The sequence below is a fragment of the Amaranthus tricolor genome, chromosome 16 (assembly GCF_026212465.1).
Source record: "Amaranthus tricolor cultivar Red isolate AtriRed21 chromosome 16, ASM2621246v1, whole genome shotgun sequence".
Taxonomy (NCBI): domain Eukaryota; kingdom Viridiplantae; phylum Streptophyta; class Magnoliopsida; order Caryophyllales; family Amaranthaceae; genus Amaranthus; species Amaranthus tricolor.
The window spans coordinates 1,383,243-1,402,417 of record NC_080062.1 but is presented as its reverse complement, the minus strand read 5'-3'; the positions used below and the strand labels follow the sequence as shown (position 1 = coordinate 1,402,417).

At 31.5% G+C, this 19,175-nt stretch overlaps 3 protein-coding genes across 3 annotated transcripts; 1 reads left to right on the top strand and 2 right to left on the bottom strand.

The window, feature by feature from the left end:
• Positions 1-106: 106 nt before the first annotated feature.
• LOC130802655 (polcalcin Che a 3) lies at positions 107-1,076 on the bottom strand. Its single transcript, XM_057666663.1, has one exon. The coding sequence runs from the start codon at positions 599-601 to the stop codon at positions 341-343; it is 261 nt and encodes an 86-aa protein (XP_057522646.1). The 5' UTR covers positions 602-1,076; the 3' UTR covers positions 107-340.
• Positions 1,077-1,214: 138 nt separating this feature from the next.
• On the bottom strand, positions 1,215-7,480 carry LOC130802653 (probable fructokinase-6, chloroplastic). The gene is made up of 7 exons (XM_057666662.1): positions 7,026-7,480; positions 5,425-5,633; positions 3,468-3,680; positions 2,795-2,992; positions 2,566-2,703; positions 2,001-2,117; positions 1,215-1,607 (listed from the first exon to the last, which is right to left on the bottom strand). The coding sequence occupies exons 1-7, from the start codon at positions 7,174-7,176 to the stop codon at positions 1,473-1,475; spliced, it is 1,161 nt and encodes a 386-aa protein (XP_057522645.1). The 5' UTR covers positions 7,177-7,480; the 3' UTR covers positions 1,215-1,472.
• A 10,030-nt stretch (positions 7,481-17,510) lies between these two features.
• On the top strand, positions 17,511-18,382 carry LOC130803269 (probable calcium-binding protein CML18). The gene has a single exon (XM_057667472.1). It carries the CDS (start codon positions 17,642-17,644, stop codon positions 18,065-18,067), a length of 426 nt encoding a protein of 141 aa, XP_057523455.1. The 5' UTR covers positions 17,511-17,641; the 3' UTR covers positions 18,068-18,382.
• The last annotated feature ends 793 nt before the right edge of the window (positions 18,383-19,175 follow it).

The following is a 19,175-nucleotide window of genomic DNA, read 5'->3' as shown; positions in this document are numbered from 1 at the left end:
AACGAATTATAAAGAAAAGTATGGCAGAGCAATTCTTCAGCTTTTCGAATCAGAATGGACGACAATATACGCTTCTTATACATCTAAAACTCATGATATTTAAGAGTTTATCGAAAACAATATTTTTATTATAACAAAGTAATTTTACATACATCTATAATCCGTCAAATTCCGTAGGTCACTTAATAGAACGTCATTCTCCAAGCCTAAGGACAATGAATGCTTATATTCCATAAAAAATTACAAAAATAATGCACCATGACATATTTCCTAAAAAAAACAAGAATCAAAACACATTTCATGCACAAAAATTGAAATAATTATAAGAAACTAATCAAATCTAAAAGATTTTAGCAACATCTTTAATCAATCCACGATTTGCACCAGCAAAATCAGTAAATTCTTCAAAAGAAATAAAACCATCACCATCAGTATCAATCTCAGCCATCATTCTAACAATTTCTTCGGATGTAACAGATCCAAGTGTTTTTAAGGCGTCGCCGAGTTCCGTCGACGATATTTTTCCGTCGCCATTCGTGTCGAATCGTTTGAAGATTCTCTCCCTATCGGCAATTTCTTGGGGTGTATCCTCAGCTGCCATTTTTTTTTTTTTTGAGTTTTTGGATTTGTAAAATTGAAATATGTTTTTGAGGATTAAATAATGGTTTTTTTGGGGAAATATTGAGGTTTTCCTTTGTTTATGGAGGGTAAAATTTTGCTTATTGATCGGATTACCTTAGAGTTAAAAATGAGGTTCAAATTAAAAGATTTTCTTTGATGGGTATTAAATTTTAATAAAATTAGTTTTAAATAGTATTTTTATATTTGTGATTTTGAAATTTCTCTCCATCAAAAAGTGAATTAGGATTGATTCTCGTAATAAATAAACAGACTTAAAATGGACATATTCTTTAACTTCTAGGTGAAGGAGAAGTGAGTCAACACGTGACAAAAATATCGATAATTTAAGAGTTGATATACAAAGAGATTTGAATAGTCATTTGGTAATACTATCAGTTGCAAGTATAAAAAAACGGTAGAAGTAATTAAAACATTTAAAAGCTCTATTTGACAGGCCTACTTCATATTCTCTCCATTCCTTTAAATTTGCTACACATCATTTAAAAGCTCTCACTTTAAACTGCATAACGTTGTGAATTCACAATTGAGTAATGAATAATCTTGTTTTGTCGTTTTTTTATTGTTTAAGGCAATTTTGTCAATCAAAGTATGATCTCTTTGAGAAAACTAGTTTTCATTACTTGAAAATAAAGGAACAAACATTACGTTCATTTCTTGAGCGCCAATAGTTTAATTTTCGCTCATAACCTCTAAAATATTCGAGAAAACACGAATCTCTCAAATGCTAGAAGGCGCTGTTTTTATTGATGAAAATCATTACATGGCTACAAAAATGTGGAACCTTACATTAATAGCAATGCAGCGTAAGCTACAGATTTCATCAGTGCAGCTTAGGCTACTGATTTCATCAGTGCACTCAACACCGCTTCTCGAGTTGGCAAAGCAGGAATTGCACCTCGTTCTGTGACCGTCAATGCACCACACGCGTTGGCGAATCGGAGTGCATCTCTTAAGCGATCCTCCTCCTGCAAAACCGCAAAAGATTGTACACAATACTAAATAATCATCGCAACTTGTACTACTTCCAAAGAAAATTTGAAATATACTTAAATTCACCGAGTTTTGTCAAGCTTTATTCTCTAGGCGGGAACCTAGATCAGGGCAAGTTAACGGTATTGGGATAATGGAATGTCGTAGTAGTTTGAGCATAAAGAATGCCAAAAAAAATGTCCGTTAATATACTTCCTACGGCTTTTACATCAAATTTGCTCATTTAGACCGTTAAAATAGGGTACGGTCTCAGATCCTTGCCCATTCCTACAGCTGACTGTGCCAGGGTGATTTTTCTTCTTATAGATTAAGCTACTCCAGCTCATACCCTAGGACGAAAAGAAAGACAACTGGTATAGAAACGTTACCTGAATCAAGTTCGTGTGAGAAGCTAGTTGGGATAGAATTCCTGCAACAAAGGCATCCCCTGCACCGGTGGTGTCTATAGCATCTACCTTCAAACCCTCGATTCTTCCACTAAAATCCTGCAAATACATCACATACGAATATACATCTTCAGGTTTTCCTTCATTTTCCATCTAATCTCCTTCATTTGGACATGAGCAATTTTCCTTTAAGGCCAAGGAAGTGTTCAAAGTTCAAACATAGCTTGACTAATGTCAAGGTACCAACACAACCAAAAGCTTAAGCTAATCCATGACATGGTATCAAAATCCAATGTGACGTAAGAGTTACGGGTTTGAAACTCATACGCAGCCCCCATTTTGAGCGAATATGTATGAGGAAGACATGTATTGCATCCAGACTTCAATTATAAAAGGCTCTTGTGTCAAGGGGCGTAATATAGTTTATAATATAATTTGGGGTTTTAGCTGTCAACTTAAATTTTTGGTTGAGTTGGTTCCTTGATAATGAACATAAGGAAAATCCACAGATATACACAAAAGACGCGTGACCAAGAAATTGACTTACCTTTGTGTAATACCGGCAGCCATCTGCTCCCTCGGTCACAAGCAGTAATTTGAGGTTCGGATGGTAAAGTTTGCGCACAACATTATCGTCGTAAGGATCTTCTCCTTGAGTCAAAAATGTAATTTCTTCTTCACTTATCTATACCCAAATGAACAGTCAGAGCCAATTTTCCACATTATATCTTTTAAAGAAGGAAGTATAAGCATGATGTTCATGGTTGGCCACAAACCTTGATGATATCGGCAGTATCCCAAATGCTAAGGATTCCTTCACGAGCACTCTCCGCTGATGGCCATAACGGAAGCCTTAAGTTGGGATCGTACGAGAGCAGAACACCGGCATCTTTTGCAGCATTAGCCGCAGCAATGTGAGCAGACTTGCATGGCTCGGTGATTAAGCTTATAGATCCATAATGAAAAATCTTCGCCTGTCAAAGCATTCAATAGTCAACAGATACCATAATTTTAGACCCTGTACGCATCTTATATCTGAGGCCTCCTATTATTTTGTATCAAAATCTTCTACCACCGGCTTTATATTATACACTCGAGAATATTATGTATCGTTTAAAATCTGAGACTCCTTGTTTTCAAGGCTGCGGTCGGGCATGTTGCACATTCCCAGACCTATGCTACTCGGACTTTTCATTTTGCTTCATGTACCCGTGTCCGATCCTTGATCCTCAGACATTGGTATGGCACTTAGACACTTCATTTTAGGCGTAAAATTGAATATTTATACGTATCCGACACTTGGACACGTACCAGTATCCAACATCAGTACCCGAGACCAAGTAACATAAGCCCAGACCTACCCGGCTAAACATCTCAAACTCTTTGCTTTCCTTACATGAATTCAAAAGTTAACTAAAATTTCTCAGAAAGTTAGCAAATCTAAATTACCTTCTTGATGAGTTCGAAATCGAGCTCAGATTCCTGAAGCAACATGTCAGCACTAGGATTACGATAAAACATAAATTCACGTTCACCATCCTTCCTCAATGTTACAAATGCTAAAGCAGTTCGAGCTCCTGGATCAAAACGCATCCCTTTATTGTTAACATTATTCTCCTTGAGAATATCAGCCAGCATGTAGCCGAACTCATCTTCACCAACCTGAATGTGTAGATAGATTAACGCAATTAAAACATCGAAGATCCTAAAAGCAGATAAAATTTTCCAGGTTTTACAATCATTACAAACGAAACGGCTCCAAATGACAATATGTACAAGCTTGAACAGATCAAGGAGCTCTATACATTTTCTGTTTCCAAAAATCAGAGGCGTCACAACTCACAAGTTTCTAATAGAATCTGCTTTATGATTCATTTCAACTTAAGAGAACATACAAGTTTCTAACATATATTGGGGCCTCCGACATCAGCTTAAGCTGAGAGTTGAAGCCCCAGAAAATGTTACATACTCTATCACAAATTCACGACATGTCACACGAAAGCCTTGTGGGCTCTACGCAGCACATGCCTCCATACATCATCATCATTCCTAGTGTATCCCGCCCACAGAAAAAATTATGCTCAGGCTCTGGAGTGGGAAAGAAGGGGCAACTGTTATGAATGATGTGACTTGAGTGCACAATTGATGTGTGCATTCATGTGTGTCTCTTGGGATGGAATCCTCTGAGTGTGTTAATATGGATGTTTAAGTTGGTAACTGAATGTTTGTAGTGTTTAAGTGTGATTTATTTGGTGAAGTAATCATGGGAGTTATTGGTCTTGATGGTATTTAATGGAGAAGTGCAAAAGGTTTCTTGATGATGCTTTGCTATGTTAGTCGAGCAGAAAGTGACAGAAAGGAATACTGAAGGTCGCTCGACCAGCTCGCTCGACCGAGCGAGCTCTTGGGTGAGTCGAGCGAACAAACAAAGTACATCCAGTAGCCTGCTTTACTTCAAACACATAGCCTTTTCTTTTATCTCTTACTCAATTGTAATACTTCATTTGTAAGAGTGTTTTACTTCATTGAAATAATATAAACAAGAACTACACACCACGAAGGACGTAGCCATTTTTGGGTGAACCTCCTTAAATCATTGTATCATTTTTGCAAGTTTTACATTATCAAACATTTGTTAGTTCATTGAAATTACTATCGTTCATCAAAGTTCTTAACATTATAACGATCTTGACAAATTATTTCAATCAACTCATACCCATAAAGGAAAGCGCGGCTAAAGAGTCCCTCAGCTCGAAAAAAACATGCCTCCGTATACACGGTGCTAAATATTCCACTTGAGAGTATATAACATATATTAGGATTTTGGACCTCACCCATTAGAGCTAATGATATTAAGGTCCCAATATATGTCATATACTCCATCATATCATCAAATGCACCATGGATCCAGATTTATGGTTTATGGTATCACGCGTACACAAGATTCAAGCATCGGAGATTCATATATAAATGTATTCCAAGTAATGACATTCACACTTTCCTATAGATTGAGAAATTTCACAACCAAGTATTAGTTTAACTCGGTGAATCATAATTTGTTACTTAGTTCGCCTTTTGGATTCGCAATTCGCTCAAAATGGTTCAAAAATAGCCTAAAACCGACCGTAATTCTCTTTTTCCGGTACATGATTCGCAAGACAATTAGCGAATCATGTGACAGTGGTTTAACTATAAATGGAATATACTCGCTCATACAAAAAGAACATACTTTTCAAGCACTTGAAACAGATTTAGCTGAAATGCAAATGAAGCACAGAAACAAAATGAATAAACAGCCAAGTGCAAGTATAAGGGCAGTAATTAACACGAAAAAATGAAGCTCAGCAGCCAAAGAAGAAAGAAAAGAAAGCGGGTGTGGGACGGATCAGCCAGCGACTATCGTTACCTTGCCGATAAATGCAGATGAGCCGCCAAGGCGAGCAATTCCGACAGCAACATTGGCAGGGGCACCACCAGGAGCCTTTTTAAATGCCGGTGCTTCAGACAAGGAAATCCCACTTGTTGTAGGAACAAAATCAATAAGCATTTCCCCAAAGCAAACCACAAGTGAATCATTTGCTTCGAGTGGCCCATTATTACCAGCTTCTGCTTGAGCTACAAAAGGTGTTTTCAAGATTCGACAATAGAAGGGTTAATATCGATCATATCTCAATCAAGATCATACAAGATCAAGCATTCCATACTGCATCAAATACACACTTCATTTACAAGAAAGAAAAATGCAGAGCCAACATGAGAACCTATAAATCACTACAAAAACAAATGTACAACATCATTCTACTACCCCAATGTGGCTCCCATCAATGCGGGGTTTGGAGGAGTCTGATTCACGCAACCTTGTCCTTGTTAATGGTAACAAAGAGGTTGTTTTTGACCCACTCTTTTTAGTTTTATCAAAAACTAAATTTAAATTTCCTTCCTTTTCAACTTTTAAGCCGTCCATCCAACGAAACATACATACACAAAACAAATGACATCTACCCTTTTCATTATTCTTGTGGCTTTCATAGTCCACACACACAAGCACATAAAAGTTTTGTTACCCCACACATATATACCTTACTTAATGTAGAGTTCAAATTAAACATCATCTTCATATCTAGTGATCATTATTCATTACTTTCGCCTCATTGTACAAAATCACGTAATGAAATATGTCGATAAAGGGAAATTTTCAATAAATTGTTTCTTCAATTGGTAACGATCAATCATTATTTCAATGATCCCATGTCCAAACTTAGTTAGTATATCAACAGTAAATGTAACACTTAATATATATCAACTTCAAGATCACTACAAAACAATACATTGGGTCAATGGTCGGATTTACGCAACTTAACTAAAAATGAGGGTGAATCAAAGATGATAGTATAAAAAGAGCTGAAAACTTATCTATCTACATATTTAGTATCAACCAACCTACCCTTTTTCCGTGTATAGTAATAGGGTTCTCAATCCAAAGAGTGGTCGCGGGCTAAGCAAACTCGACCCTAGATTCTCCCTTGGAGACGTCATTTCATAATGACCCTTGATCCATCGTTTGCAAAATAAAAAGCGCACATGATTTGATCTAACAATCTACTCTAGATGCTTAACAATTAACATAAATACAAATTAGGGTTTTGTGCAAAAACCCATTTTTTAAATTCCAATTCTGAAAACAAAAATCAACCCCAAAACAATTTCTTGATTCACATTACTTCCAAACAAAATCTTTTTACCTGGTTCCTTTATTATTAATTTATTTTGTATAATATCAATAATTTCACCTTTGCATCATTATTGATATCATAAAAAGGAAAAACTTTTTCAAAAAGGAAACATAAATCATCTACCTTAACTAATTTCATGCTATACTTAACTAATATAACTGTCACAAAACTCACCAATCACCATACCTTCACAGAATAAACTAGCATCAAAAATTATATATTATAAAAAATAATAACCCAATTAAATTTAATTATAATTAAGAAGATGCAATACCTTTCAATGTACAACGACGGCCGGAATTAATCAAAGCGCCGGGAAATTCTCGCCGGCAAAATACGGAAGCGCCGGGATATTTAGAGGGTGTACAAAAATCAGACTTTGAAGAGAGGGGAGTGAACTGAAAAGGGGATAAAAACATAGCCATTTTTTTATTTAATTGAATTTAATTTATACTTAAAATAACCAAAATAAAATTGTAAAAATGTAAGTATATTCTTATTTTAAATATGATAGTGATGTAGCTTACTCAAAGATTGGAAATTTTATTTTGGGAAATTTTTTTCTGGGGAAATTTATTTAGGAAAATTTTTAATTTGATGTGAGCTTGAATTTATGAATGTTTTTTGAGTTGATGGAGAGAGCTTTGTTTGAAGATGAAAAGAGAGAATTATTCGTGTTGATTTGTTCGTCCTAGTGGGGAAACAAAATTCTGGCTAAGTTTTTTTTGGAATTTCCTTTTTCTTTTTCCTTTTTATTTGCCATTTAATATAGGATTAACTACGTAGAATTGTGTTCTATCTCAGTCGCGATAAATATTACTCCCTCCTGTTTTTATTTTTGTCATTTTTTTTATCCTTTACTCTTACTATAACAACATAATAACACATAAATATAAATGTCCTTTATGGAAAAAGAGAGTTTTTCACCCACTTTTAAGTGGTCCCTCACCCCTCCTTGATTTTGGTGCAAAACTCAAATGTTTCACTCTCTATGAATAGGAGAGAGTACTTTTTTAAGATAAGACCATGGTTCGATTCTCATTTAGCATTCCTCATTTATTTTACCTTACATAAAAAAATAGTTAGCTTAGAAATAATTTAAAATTTATTAGTTTTAATAAACAAAATGAGCATTACTGGTGTGCAAATTTTATTTTACCGCAAGCGCACGATGTACGTGTAGTCGTGGGTCGAACACGAGAAAGTTAAGGCAAGAAACTTGCTAATTTAGTAATTTGGATGAATTATATTGCTCAAGGGGAGAAAGATATTTGATTGGTTTTTAACTAACAACCTAATAATGCAATGAAAATGTGGGTTTAACCTATATGATGAAAAGATTTAGGGTGTCGGGAATCCCCTAAAGTCTTGTATGATCAAATTCTCATTAGTGTCTATGAAAAGTCGGATTAATTACGTGGTTAAACTTGATCTTGCTAATCTCAAACTTTCGCTTTGTTGATCAACTATGATTTAGACCCTACTAATTCAATTCTCACGCGCTAGTTTTAATGAATGAATTAATAAAAACTTAACTAAAAATTTAACCTAAAGCAAAGTTGATTCTAATCTCACACACTAGTTCTTTTGACTAGTCCAACAAAGCATATTTAATTTAGGGTTAATTGGCACAATTTAACCACTTTAATCCTAGTTTCATTGACACATTCAAGAATCAAATCATACTTGACTTATAGGTTCAAACTCTAACCTTAGAAAATGGATATACTCACTAATCATGGTAAAAGCAATAAAAGCAAACCCTAGGATGATACTAGACATGACTAAGAATGAAATAAATGACAAATTCAAGAAAATCAATAATTAAATACCAAGAACACCACAATTAATTCAAATAACAATAAATGAAGAACAAACTAATTAATTTTTATTAAAGAAAGTTTAATGACAATAATCAAAGTTCACCAAAGGAAGATTAAAGCTAATACAAGGAATTAAAAACTAAAGAAACTTACAATGCTCAAAGGAAGATTAATGGTAGAATTAATGAGAAACTAAATTAAAGGATGAAATTCAAAGTGAAACTAATGAAAAAGGAGTAATTAAGTCTAATGAAAAAATAAAGAAGGAGAGAAGAAGAGGAATCCTAATCAGTTATTAGGGGGTTATTTATAGTAATGAGCGAAATTAACCTAGGGTTTAATGGAAAACCGGAATAAAACGCTCCGTACAATTGAACCGGGCAAATTGCCGAGTCGACGTTCTCGAGTGTGCATCCTCAGCCGAGTCGGCTGTAGCTTCTGGAAAATGTCATTTGTTCCAACATATACCGTCGAGTCGGCGGTCATCTTTTTTCACCCACAGACGAGTTGGCTTTTGTCACTGGAAAAAATTCTTGATCTTTCTATTTACCGCCGAGTCGTTGAGGCCCAAGGTTTTTTCCACCTCAGCCAATTCGACTTTTACCTTCTCGAGACACATTCTTCGCAAAAGTTAGTGATTGGATCTTTACATTGCGAAGCTTGATGAATTCAAAGGCTCGATTGTTTCCTTGAGTCCTATGAACATGATTAGCTACAAAACCCACAAAAACGACTCAAAAATGCCATGATTCACTTATTTTCCCACAAATTAGCCATGGAGTACCGAAATGGAGCAAACACGCCTAAAATGATCCTAAAACGCCATTAAACACCCAAAAGGAGCATATAAATAATAGTAATAAATGCAAATAATTGCACTTATCAATAAGCTTTTATTACGCTATTTTTATAATACATATACAAATATAAATATAAATGTATAATAGTAGCATGATTAATTAGCGGCATGCAAAATAGAATTTTCAAACAAATGTGATTTAAATATTTAATTTTTAGAGTAAAGATAGATTCAATCAGGCTTTGATCTGAATAGTCTATTAGTACTATAGTATTATTGGTGGTCTAGAGCAAAAAAATAAAAATCAATTTATTCTTCCGTTTTTTACTCAAAAAAAATAGATGTTGTAAATATAAAAAATATTTCATAAATGTTATGAAATAATTCATTCCAAATATCCGAATCAAAAATGACGTCTGAATTTTTAACAAATTGAATATGTGCTTTTAGATTGATTAATTCGAATTATATAAATTTGCACACTATTGTGAAATCGGACATACAAAATAAAGAAAAAGATAGAGATGAGGAAAAGAAAAAAGCCAATAAATAATACAAGCATGACATAAACACAAGTATTTAATAGTACCTTAAGATATCTTTCTCTGAAATCAACTGATTTGTATTCATAGTAAAATTTCAATATGTACGCATACTCTCAAACCCACTCTATAGTGTTTGGATACAAACTACAACATAATACACTCTAATGAAGTTTTCTACATACATGCTCATTGATGAACAAACCTATAAATCCCTCAAGTCTCCACGCATAAAATTCAAAAATCGAGACTCTCACATGCTTTGCTCAAACGAATGCATCCCTAACTCGTTTGAGCAAAACACCATGCATCTTTCTACAAATTGTTACATGTTGCTCGTTCAAGCAACTTGGTCTCTTGTTTGAGCAGCCTTCTTTATACATTCAACCCACTTCTTTGCATTCATCTTTTCTATATAGTGCGCTCTATCACTTAAATCTCTTTAGACAATAAAATCAACTCATCTTAAATGTTCAACTCAATCAACTTTTATTTTGGCTCATTTTAACAAATTTGAACCTCTCTAAACATTCATTGCTCTTCTTAACTCATTGATCCTTTTAAGAGGATTTGAGTCTTGATACAACTTACACCCTTTTGATTAATGACATATTGGCTGACCCAATGCATATTTACAGTCTTAAAGTGATCACTTACAATCTTAAAATAACCAATTATAATCTTAAAGTGGAATCTTAAGGTGATTACTTATAACTTTAAAGTGATCACTTACAATCTTAAAATGATCAATCAAAGAAATTAAATGTTTATATGAACTCATCTCATAGTGAAACGGTCTCATAAAAAACTTGTTGATACTATTACATATAGTTATTTCTTAAGCTAAAAAGTCAAAGTCCTAGCTTTACTTTCTATTGTCATTCTATCTTTTAACATAACAACTCTTTTAATGAAAATATTCACGCTAATTTTTTTACTCTCATTTATATATTTTCTATTATTTTCTCTCTCATTTTATACAATTTACGTAATTTAAATATTCTCATTATTTTCTGAATATTTGTGCCAATTGCAGATGTACCAATTTAATGGGCGTTGAGGGATTATAATGCTAGATTTTATTGTAAATTATGCCACACTTTACTATCCTCTCTTCTGTTGGGGTATCAAGTATCAACTTATGTATTATTAAAAAAAAAAAAGTATCAACTTATGTATTATTAAAAAAAAAAAAAAGTATCAACCTATGTAAATTTGGCCCAGAAACTAGATCTGTGTCATACTAAAAGCTAAACATGGGCCCTATAAACAACTCTCTCAAAGGCCCATTCTCTTTATTCATAATTGAAATTGACAAATTACCATTATGAATGTATACTTCTCATGTTTATGGAAACTAGCAAAAATTAGGTTCACTTGATTTACTATAGTTCCAAATTCATTGCTTTGTCATTTTTAATCTACAGCTAGTCTCTTGTGTTTTAGAGACGTATTTAAAGTCCAATCCATTAAAGATTAATGTCTACTTATCGTATTTATAATGCCTGCGTACATTATCCTTAATGCTTACTTATCGTATCCTTAATATCTACTTTCAATATGTTAAATGTCTACTTACATCATTCTTAATGCCTAGTTACAATATTTTACAAAAATATATAATGAGCTGATCCAATTAGTGATGGTCCGTCTCTCACAAGAATTTGTGTTTAATCTTATCTAGTGGAATAGTCTTTTCTTAATGTAGAATTGGTAAATGGTTGATGACTTTCATCATAAACTCTACCAAACTAATTAGGTTAAAGAAAAGTAAAATATTCTTTTTCTATCTAGACTTTTAATTGAGAGAATCTAGCCTCGGTCTATCTAGATCACAATTGGGGTAATTTTGTTAAATTCAATTACATAAAATAGAAAAATGATAATTAAGTTAGTTCAACACATATGTAAAGATAAATATTCAGTCCACCTTATTCTAATATCTTGAATTCGCCCCTACTTAAATGAGGGTGAGTTAAACTCAAAATTGAATACTATTTTTAATGGAGAAGTGGGAAATGCTTATGTATCAATCTATTAAATCAAAATGTACAAAGTTCATATTGATATTTTATAATTATTATATTTTATAATAATTATAGTTAAAAAGTCGTATGTCTTGATTTTTCATATTATTTTTTTTATCTCAGTCCGAATTGAAAAAACATGAAAAGTATCGTACACAAAGTATATGATAATAAAAAGGTACAACATACAGAGCATAAGATATATGATAGTCATTAAAATCGATTTTCTTATAAACAAATAAATAGACTATTAAAACCAAATAAATTATAATCTTTATTGACAATAATTCCAAACCTTAATTTATTTTGATGATATATACAAGGAATCTAATTTAGTAATAATGCCATAATATAGTTCATTGTAGAACCTCAAGAATCAATAGTCAAGACCTAAAAGTTAAAATCATTTTTATCAACTATACTTTCGCTAACCATGCTCAAAAAGTGTTATGAAACAAATTAGCTTCCATTCAACATTGTAGGCAAGAAAGGGTTGGCAAATAGCAACATATTTTATTTTAAAAAGGAAAAATCCATAATATACGTCCCCATAGAATCTGAATTTGTGGTAGTTAGTATATATATACTTAAATAGTATTTCCTAATTTTTATAAATAGGTCTCCTTAATTTTGCAATATTTGTGTTACTTGAGAATTGGTATGGTCAAGAATGTGACATGGAGATATATAAAGAGTGATAGAAATTGATTTTGAGCTTGCACATATTGGTGAATAACAAAAGAGTCAGAATCATATATAACCCCGATCAGTTTTCATCTTAAAATCTATTAATAAAAGATTATATAAAGTAGCTCATTTAATTAAAAAAGTATTTTAGTCATACCTTTAGATATAAAATTATTATAAGTGGATAGTTTAATATAATCTTAAAAATAAAAGAGTTACGTTAAACTAATTAGATCAACAACAAAAAAACTTTCTCAGTCCATTTGAATTTGATACATTTTAGATTTTAGTTTGTCTTTTTAATTAACTTGACAATATTTTCTTTTCTATTTGTGCGGTGGTACCTTTTCTCTATTTTTAGTAGCTATTACACTTTTGATTTTACGCTATCTAAATGTATCATTTTGACTCTTATTTCAATTAGTTATGTGTAATTAAAAACAATAAGATGTTAGTATATTAGGAAAATATACATTAAGACAAATTAAATAAAATTTCACATAACTATATTATTACTAGATGTGACAAATTAAATAAAATTTCACATAACTATATTATTACTAGATGTATAATGATTACTCCTTTTGCAAATAAAACGACTAATATGGTTTTGTTTCAATTGGAGCTCAAATACTTTTTTCCTCATAATTAATCTGAGTTTGATTCTCACTATCCTTTTAGTCCTCCCTTTCCTTCGGTTTACACTATACCAAAAACTGATACTTCCACCTCTTTCAATTGTCTTAATTTCTATTTTAGTTTGTCTAACTAATTTTGTTTCACTGACTCCACCACTTTCGATTCACTTTTATTTCTAAATGAGTAAATGACCATTTCACTTTAACTCGTTATATTAAATTTCTTAATATGTATATCAATTACAAGTAAAGCAAAATAATTGGGACAGAAGAGTTTAAGGACAAGATATAGTAGAAGCAGAGGTGTTCATTCGAGTTATCGGGTTGATTTCGAGTCACCTGTTTCGGGTCGGATCATAATTAGGTGTTGTGTCCATATTGATTTTTACTTAATTTTAAATTCATTTTGAAGTTTGGTTAAGTGGGATTCAGTTACAAAATCAGATAAATATCAGGTTATCGAGTCTGTTTTGAACATTTGTAAGTAGAAGTATGAATCAACCAACGACCAAAAACATAATAAGGAGTAGAAAATGATTGTGAAGATGAGAAACGCGTGAAACACTCTGGCCACGCAGAGAAAGAGTGAAAAGAGAGTGTGTGTCGCACATCAACCATCCACATGGAGAAGAACATGGGTTGATTGGTTATGTTTCATTTTCATATATCAACTCTTAACACCCGTCCTTTCTTTACGCTTTAGAAACTTATTTATCTTTGAAACTTCTTTCAAGGATTTCTCGTGTAGGATTCAAACCAACTTTATTTAACCAATTACAAATATCACTTCCAAGTTCCAAACTTTTTTGGAATTACGGGACACATTGAAAGAAGAAAAGGAAGAATCATTTGAAAATCAAATTTAGGTTCATATTTGAAAAGATTGGTATTTATTCTAACTGAGATAATTAATTTCATCACCCAAATGCATTTGTGATATCAAAATAGGATTTTAGGCATAGAATAGCCCAATTATATAACCTAAAGGTTGTTATAGCTTTTGCACCCTTTGCCAAATGTCCACTAACGTATGCTAATTATCGTTGTTGTTGTCGATAAAAGTTATGAGCTTTATCAAATGAATGTTCATAATGCTTTTCTACATGGATATTTTGATGAAGAGGTTTACATGGTTTTCCTGTCAGCTAACTAGGAAAGGATGTGTCATCTTCGTAAATTTTTTTATGGTATAGGTTAAGTGTTTGTTCAGTCCTATTTCGATTATCTATTGATTATTATAAAAAAAGAAACTGAATATTTAGTTGTTCTAGTATATGTGAATGATCAAATAATTAGCGGAAATAATCTTGTTACTAATGCAAGTTTTAAAAAATATTTAGAAAAACATTTTTATATGAAAGATGTAGGTGTCCTTAAATATTTTCTAGAAGTTGAATAGGCTTTGGGACTTGATGACATTTTTTATGTCAAAGAAAGTACACTATTGACTTATTGACTAAAAGTGAACTCTTGGTGCACGTCCAACTTCAACACCAATGGAGCAATATCATAATCTTGCTCGAGCTTCGATTCTGTTACACTTCTTGAGGATCATGAAAAATATCAACGACTTGAGGGTCATCTTATAATATACTTATCATTTACTCGCCCAGAGCTTGCTTATACAATACTATTTATGCATGCGCCTCGGATCGAACACTAGGACGTTGCACATAGAGTTGTTCGTTATCTCAAAGGAACTCCGGGAGAATGAAGTCTTCTCCCATCCAAGTCTGATTTATTGGTATCTATGTGAGACTATACTTGTCAATGTCTTTTTACTTTGATGGTCAATATGCAATTCATATTGGGCAAAATCTAGTTCTCCACAAACATATCAAGTACATTGAAGTTGATTCTTATCATGTATGTGATGACATCCATGATGGATTGATGGTCTTATTGCTTCTTCTCATGTTACAACAAATGATCAATATGCTGATATTATTAGAAAAGCTCTTGGAACATGGCAGTCTTAGCATCTTCTACACAAGTTAGACATTTATATTCTATATGCTCCAACGTGATAGTTTCTTTGTAATATAAATTTTCACATACTTTAATTTCAATGAAAATCAAGCAACTCCTTAGTCGTGATCTGCAAAAAGTTAAGGTTCAGAGGGAAAAAGATAGCGAACATATTATACCCGTACCCCCTCGAGGGAGAGGGCATAAGGAATGCACACAAACAGTTAAACCATCAAGTAAAGAGAGTCCTACAAAATGAGAGATGAGTAGCACCAAGATAACATGAGAAAAATTACCTGCAAAACACAAAGCAAACTGGACTACGATTGGGCCATAAGAAAATACACAGTAAATAGGTAACATAAATAAAACAAGAAAGTAAATTAAAAAATAAAACCACATAGAATAGAAGGGGACTATCAAAAGTCTAGGGCACGAATTCGACGTCTCCAACTATTCATATCTCTCGTTAGGTCTTCAAAGAGGTGCAACTCACACAAGTTAATTTTTAATTGCTCTTCCCATGTTCTCTTCCTCAACTTCTCTTTTCAACTTGGTCGATAATGAGGCAGCCCTTAACGTATCTCTCTCCTCCTGATTTCTAATCATGTCCATCCTCATAAGCTGCAAATTCACCTCAACATACGCATGTCTACTACATTTATCTTTTGTTTCAAAGACTTCTTAGAGTCCCGCATTTTGTCCTATATAGCAAAGTCGACTTATTTACAGCTCAATTAAATTACCTTTTAATCTATTTGAAATCATTCTATTTCACATCTCAAAAGCACTTCTCCAATTAAGCCAATATCATTATTGATCTCCCTATTACTTTGTATTACAAATCCCATATAAATATTTAAATTTAGTCCTACAAGCAACTTCTAAGTATATGAATTTTAAATAAAAGTAGGGAAATTTGCAAACAAACACCTTTTAAAACCACTTTTTTGTAAAGAAACACCTTTTATAATTTTTTTTGTAAAACTTTTTAAAAAAAAAACACCTTAAATCAGTTTCCGGTGACTTTTGTCAACTTTCCGGCGTTGACTATGCCAGTCAACGCCGGAAAGTTGACCAAAGTCACCGGAAACTGATTTAAGGTGTTTTTTTTTAAAAAAAGTCTCTTAAAATGTGTTTTTTTACAAAAAAAATTATAAAAGGTGTTTCTTTACAAAAAAAAAAAGGGTTTTAAAAGGTGTTTCTTTGCAAATTTCCCTAATTATTAATATTATTAATTTTTTTTAAAATTTTTTTTTAATTTTTTTTTATATAATAATAAAAATAAATTTTGTTTAAAAAAATAATATTAATAATAAAAATAAAAATAAAAATAAAAACAAAAATTTTAAAAAAAATTAAAAAAAATTTTAAAAAATTAATAATAATAATAATAATAATAAATATTATTATTCTTATTTTTTTTAAAAAAAATATTTTTTTAATTTAATTTTTATTTTTAATTTTATTATTATTATTATTTTTTTTATAATTATTATTATTGTTATTTTATATTTTTTATACTTTTTATTTTTTTTATTATTATTAAATTTTTTAAATTTTTTTTAACTTTTTTTTAAATTTTTGTTTTTATTTTTATTTTTATTTTTATTATTAATATTATTTTTTTAAAAAAAATTTATTTTTATTATTATATAAAAAAAATAAAAAAAAATTTAAAAAATTTAATAATAATAATAATAAGGGAAATTTGCAAAGAAACACCTTTTAAAACCCTTTTTTGTAAAGAAACACCTTTTATAATTTTTTTTTGTAAAAAAACACCTTTTAATAGACTTTTTTTAAAAAAAAACACCTTAAATCAGTTTCCGGTGACTTTTGTCAACTTTCCGGCGTTGACTGCATAGTCAACGCCGGAAAGTTGACAAAAGTCACCGAAAACTGATTTAAGGTGTCTTTTTTTAAAAAAAGTCTCTTAAAAGGTGTTTTTTTACAAAAAAAATTATAAAAGGTATTTCTTTGTAAAAAAGGGGTTTTAAAAGGTGTTTTTTTACAAATTTCCCACAAAAGTATAATAAGATGAGTGTGAGTCTGTGACAAACCCAATAATTTGCTTACGAGTTACTCTATACCTGAATTCACCATAGGTCGATGCTTTTATCACCATGACACACAATCACATATCCCCTTCTAGATAAAAAAAAATGCATTAAAAAAATAAAACTTTAATTGAAAAAAAATAAATATTTTAAAAAATAATTAAAAAATATTTTAATTGAATGATTCTACTCCTCTTATCACTCAACCGCGTCCTCCCAAAAAACGCGTCTTCCCCAACTGCACCTATATAACCGTTTCACTACCCCATGTCATACTTTTCTTTAACAACCTCAGAATCTTCCATTTTTTTATCACTCCTCTCAAACCTTACTTTCTCTCTCTTCAATGGCGAAAAACGAAATCGAGAAAATATTCGCAAAATTCGACGCAAACGGCGATGGAAAGATCTCATCAACTGAACTAAAATCCTTACTAAAGGCCTTAGGATCTGAAACTACACCAGAAGAAGTAAAGAAAATGATGGATGAGATGGATAGAGACGGTGATGGATTCGTCGATCTTAATGAATTTACTGAGTTTCATACCGGATCTGGAGGCAATGCAGGAAGCACGAAGGAATTACGTGAAGCGTTCAATTTGTATGATAAAGACGGAAACGGTAAAATTTCTGCAAAAGAATTGCACGAAGTTTTGAAATCGCTTGGTGAAAAGTGTTCGTTGAAAGATTGTAAGAAGATGATTGCTTCTGTTGATAGAGATGGCGATGGTTGTGTTGATTTTGAAGAGTTTAAGAGGATGATGGCTGCTTAATGATGATTAATTCTTTATTACGTGATTGTTTTTCTTGATTAGAGAAAAGAGGAGGCGAAAAGAATGGAGGTTTAATTGTGTATAGGTGATGAATTTTCTCAATGTTATTTTGATTATTGGACTAATCCTAATTAGTAGTTTTTAATTTAAACCTTAATTAGGGATGGAATGAATCGATTAGGGATTTGAAAGTTATTTTTGTGAATACACTTTGCGTAACTGTTTAGTTTTTTTAATTAGTTTATGTTTTAGTGGAAATTAAAATGATAACAAAAATTGCTATCAATATTATTATTTACTAATGATGAAATTAAGTTTATTAAGCATGTATCCTCCACTTCAATTGTTAACATCTTACAGTAATATCTATTATCTTCTCCTATTAGCTCAATATGATAAAGTTTTAGCCCAAACTAAACAACCCTAAGATTTCTTTTTCCAGTTTGAATTTCAAAACTAAAATTTTGAGTTAAAATGGTACAAGAATTGCTAATTTTTAGCTTTTGTAATTTCAAATTAAAAAATGGGAAATTCCACATGGTAGTATCTAATTATTATTAACATTTTTGTAAGATTTTTTCACATTGTAGCTTTCAATTTATGCAGTATGTAATTGCAGTGGCATTTTCTGTTGAATTCTTGTTAATTTCTGTTTAATTCATTATTTTGTAAGATTTTTCCACATGATAGCATCTAGTTTTTGCTTTTAACTGTTTAATTCACCATTTTAACGTTTAATTCACCGATAAATTTAACAATTTTATTTTCATTTAAATTATTAGCATAATAAAGTTCAAAAGGTGCATTACAAACACTAATAAATAATTCAAAAGGCGCATTTTATAAGCTCAAAAGATGCATTTTATAAGTTCAAAAGGTGCATTCCAAGCACTAATACATATCTACTTAATCGTTACAACATTTAAGAGCGTTGACAAATTAATCGGTGAATTAAACGTTAAAATGGTGAATTAAATATTTGAAAGCAAAAACGACATGCTACCATGTGGAAAAATCTTACAAAATGATGAATCAAACGAAAATTAACAAGAATTAACGGAAAATGCTACAATAGTTAGATAGTGCATAAACTGAATGTTACTATGTA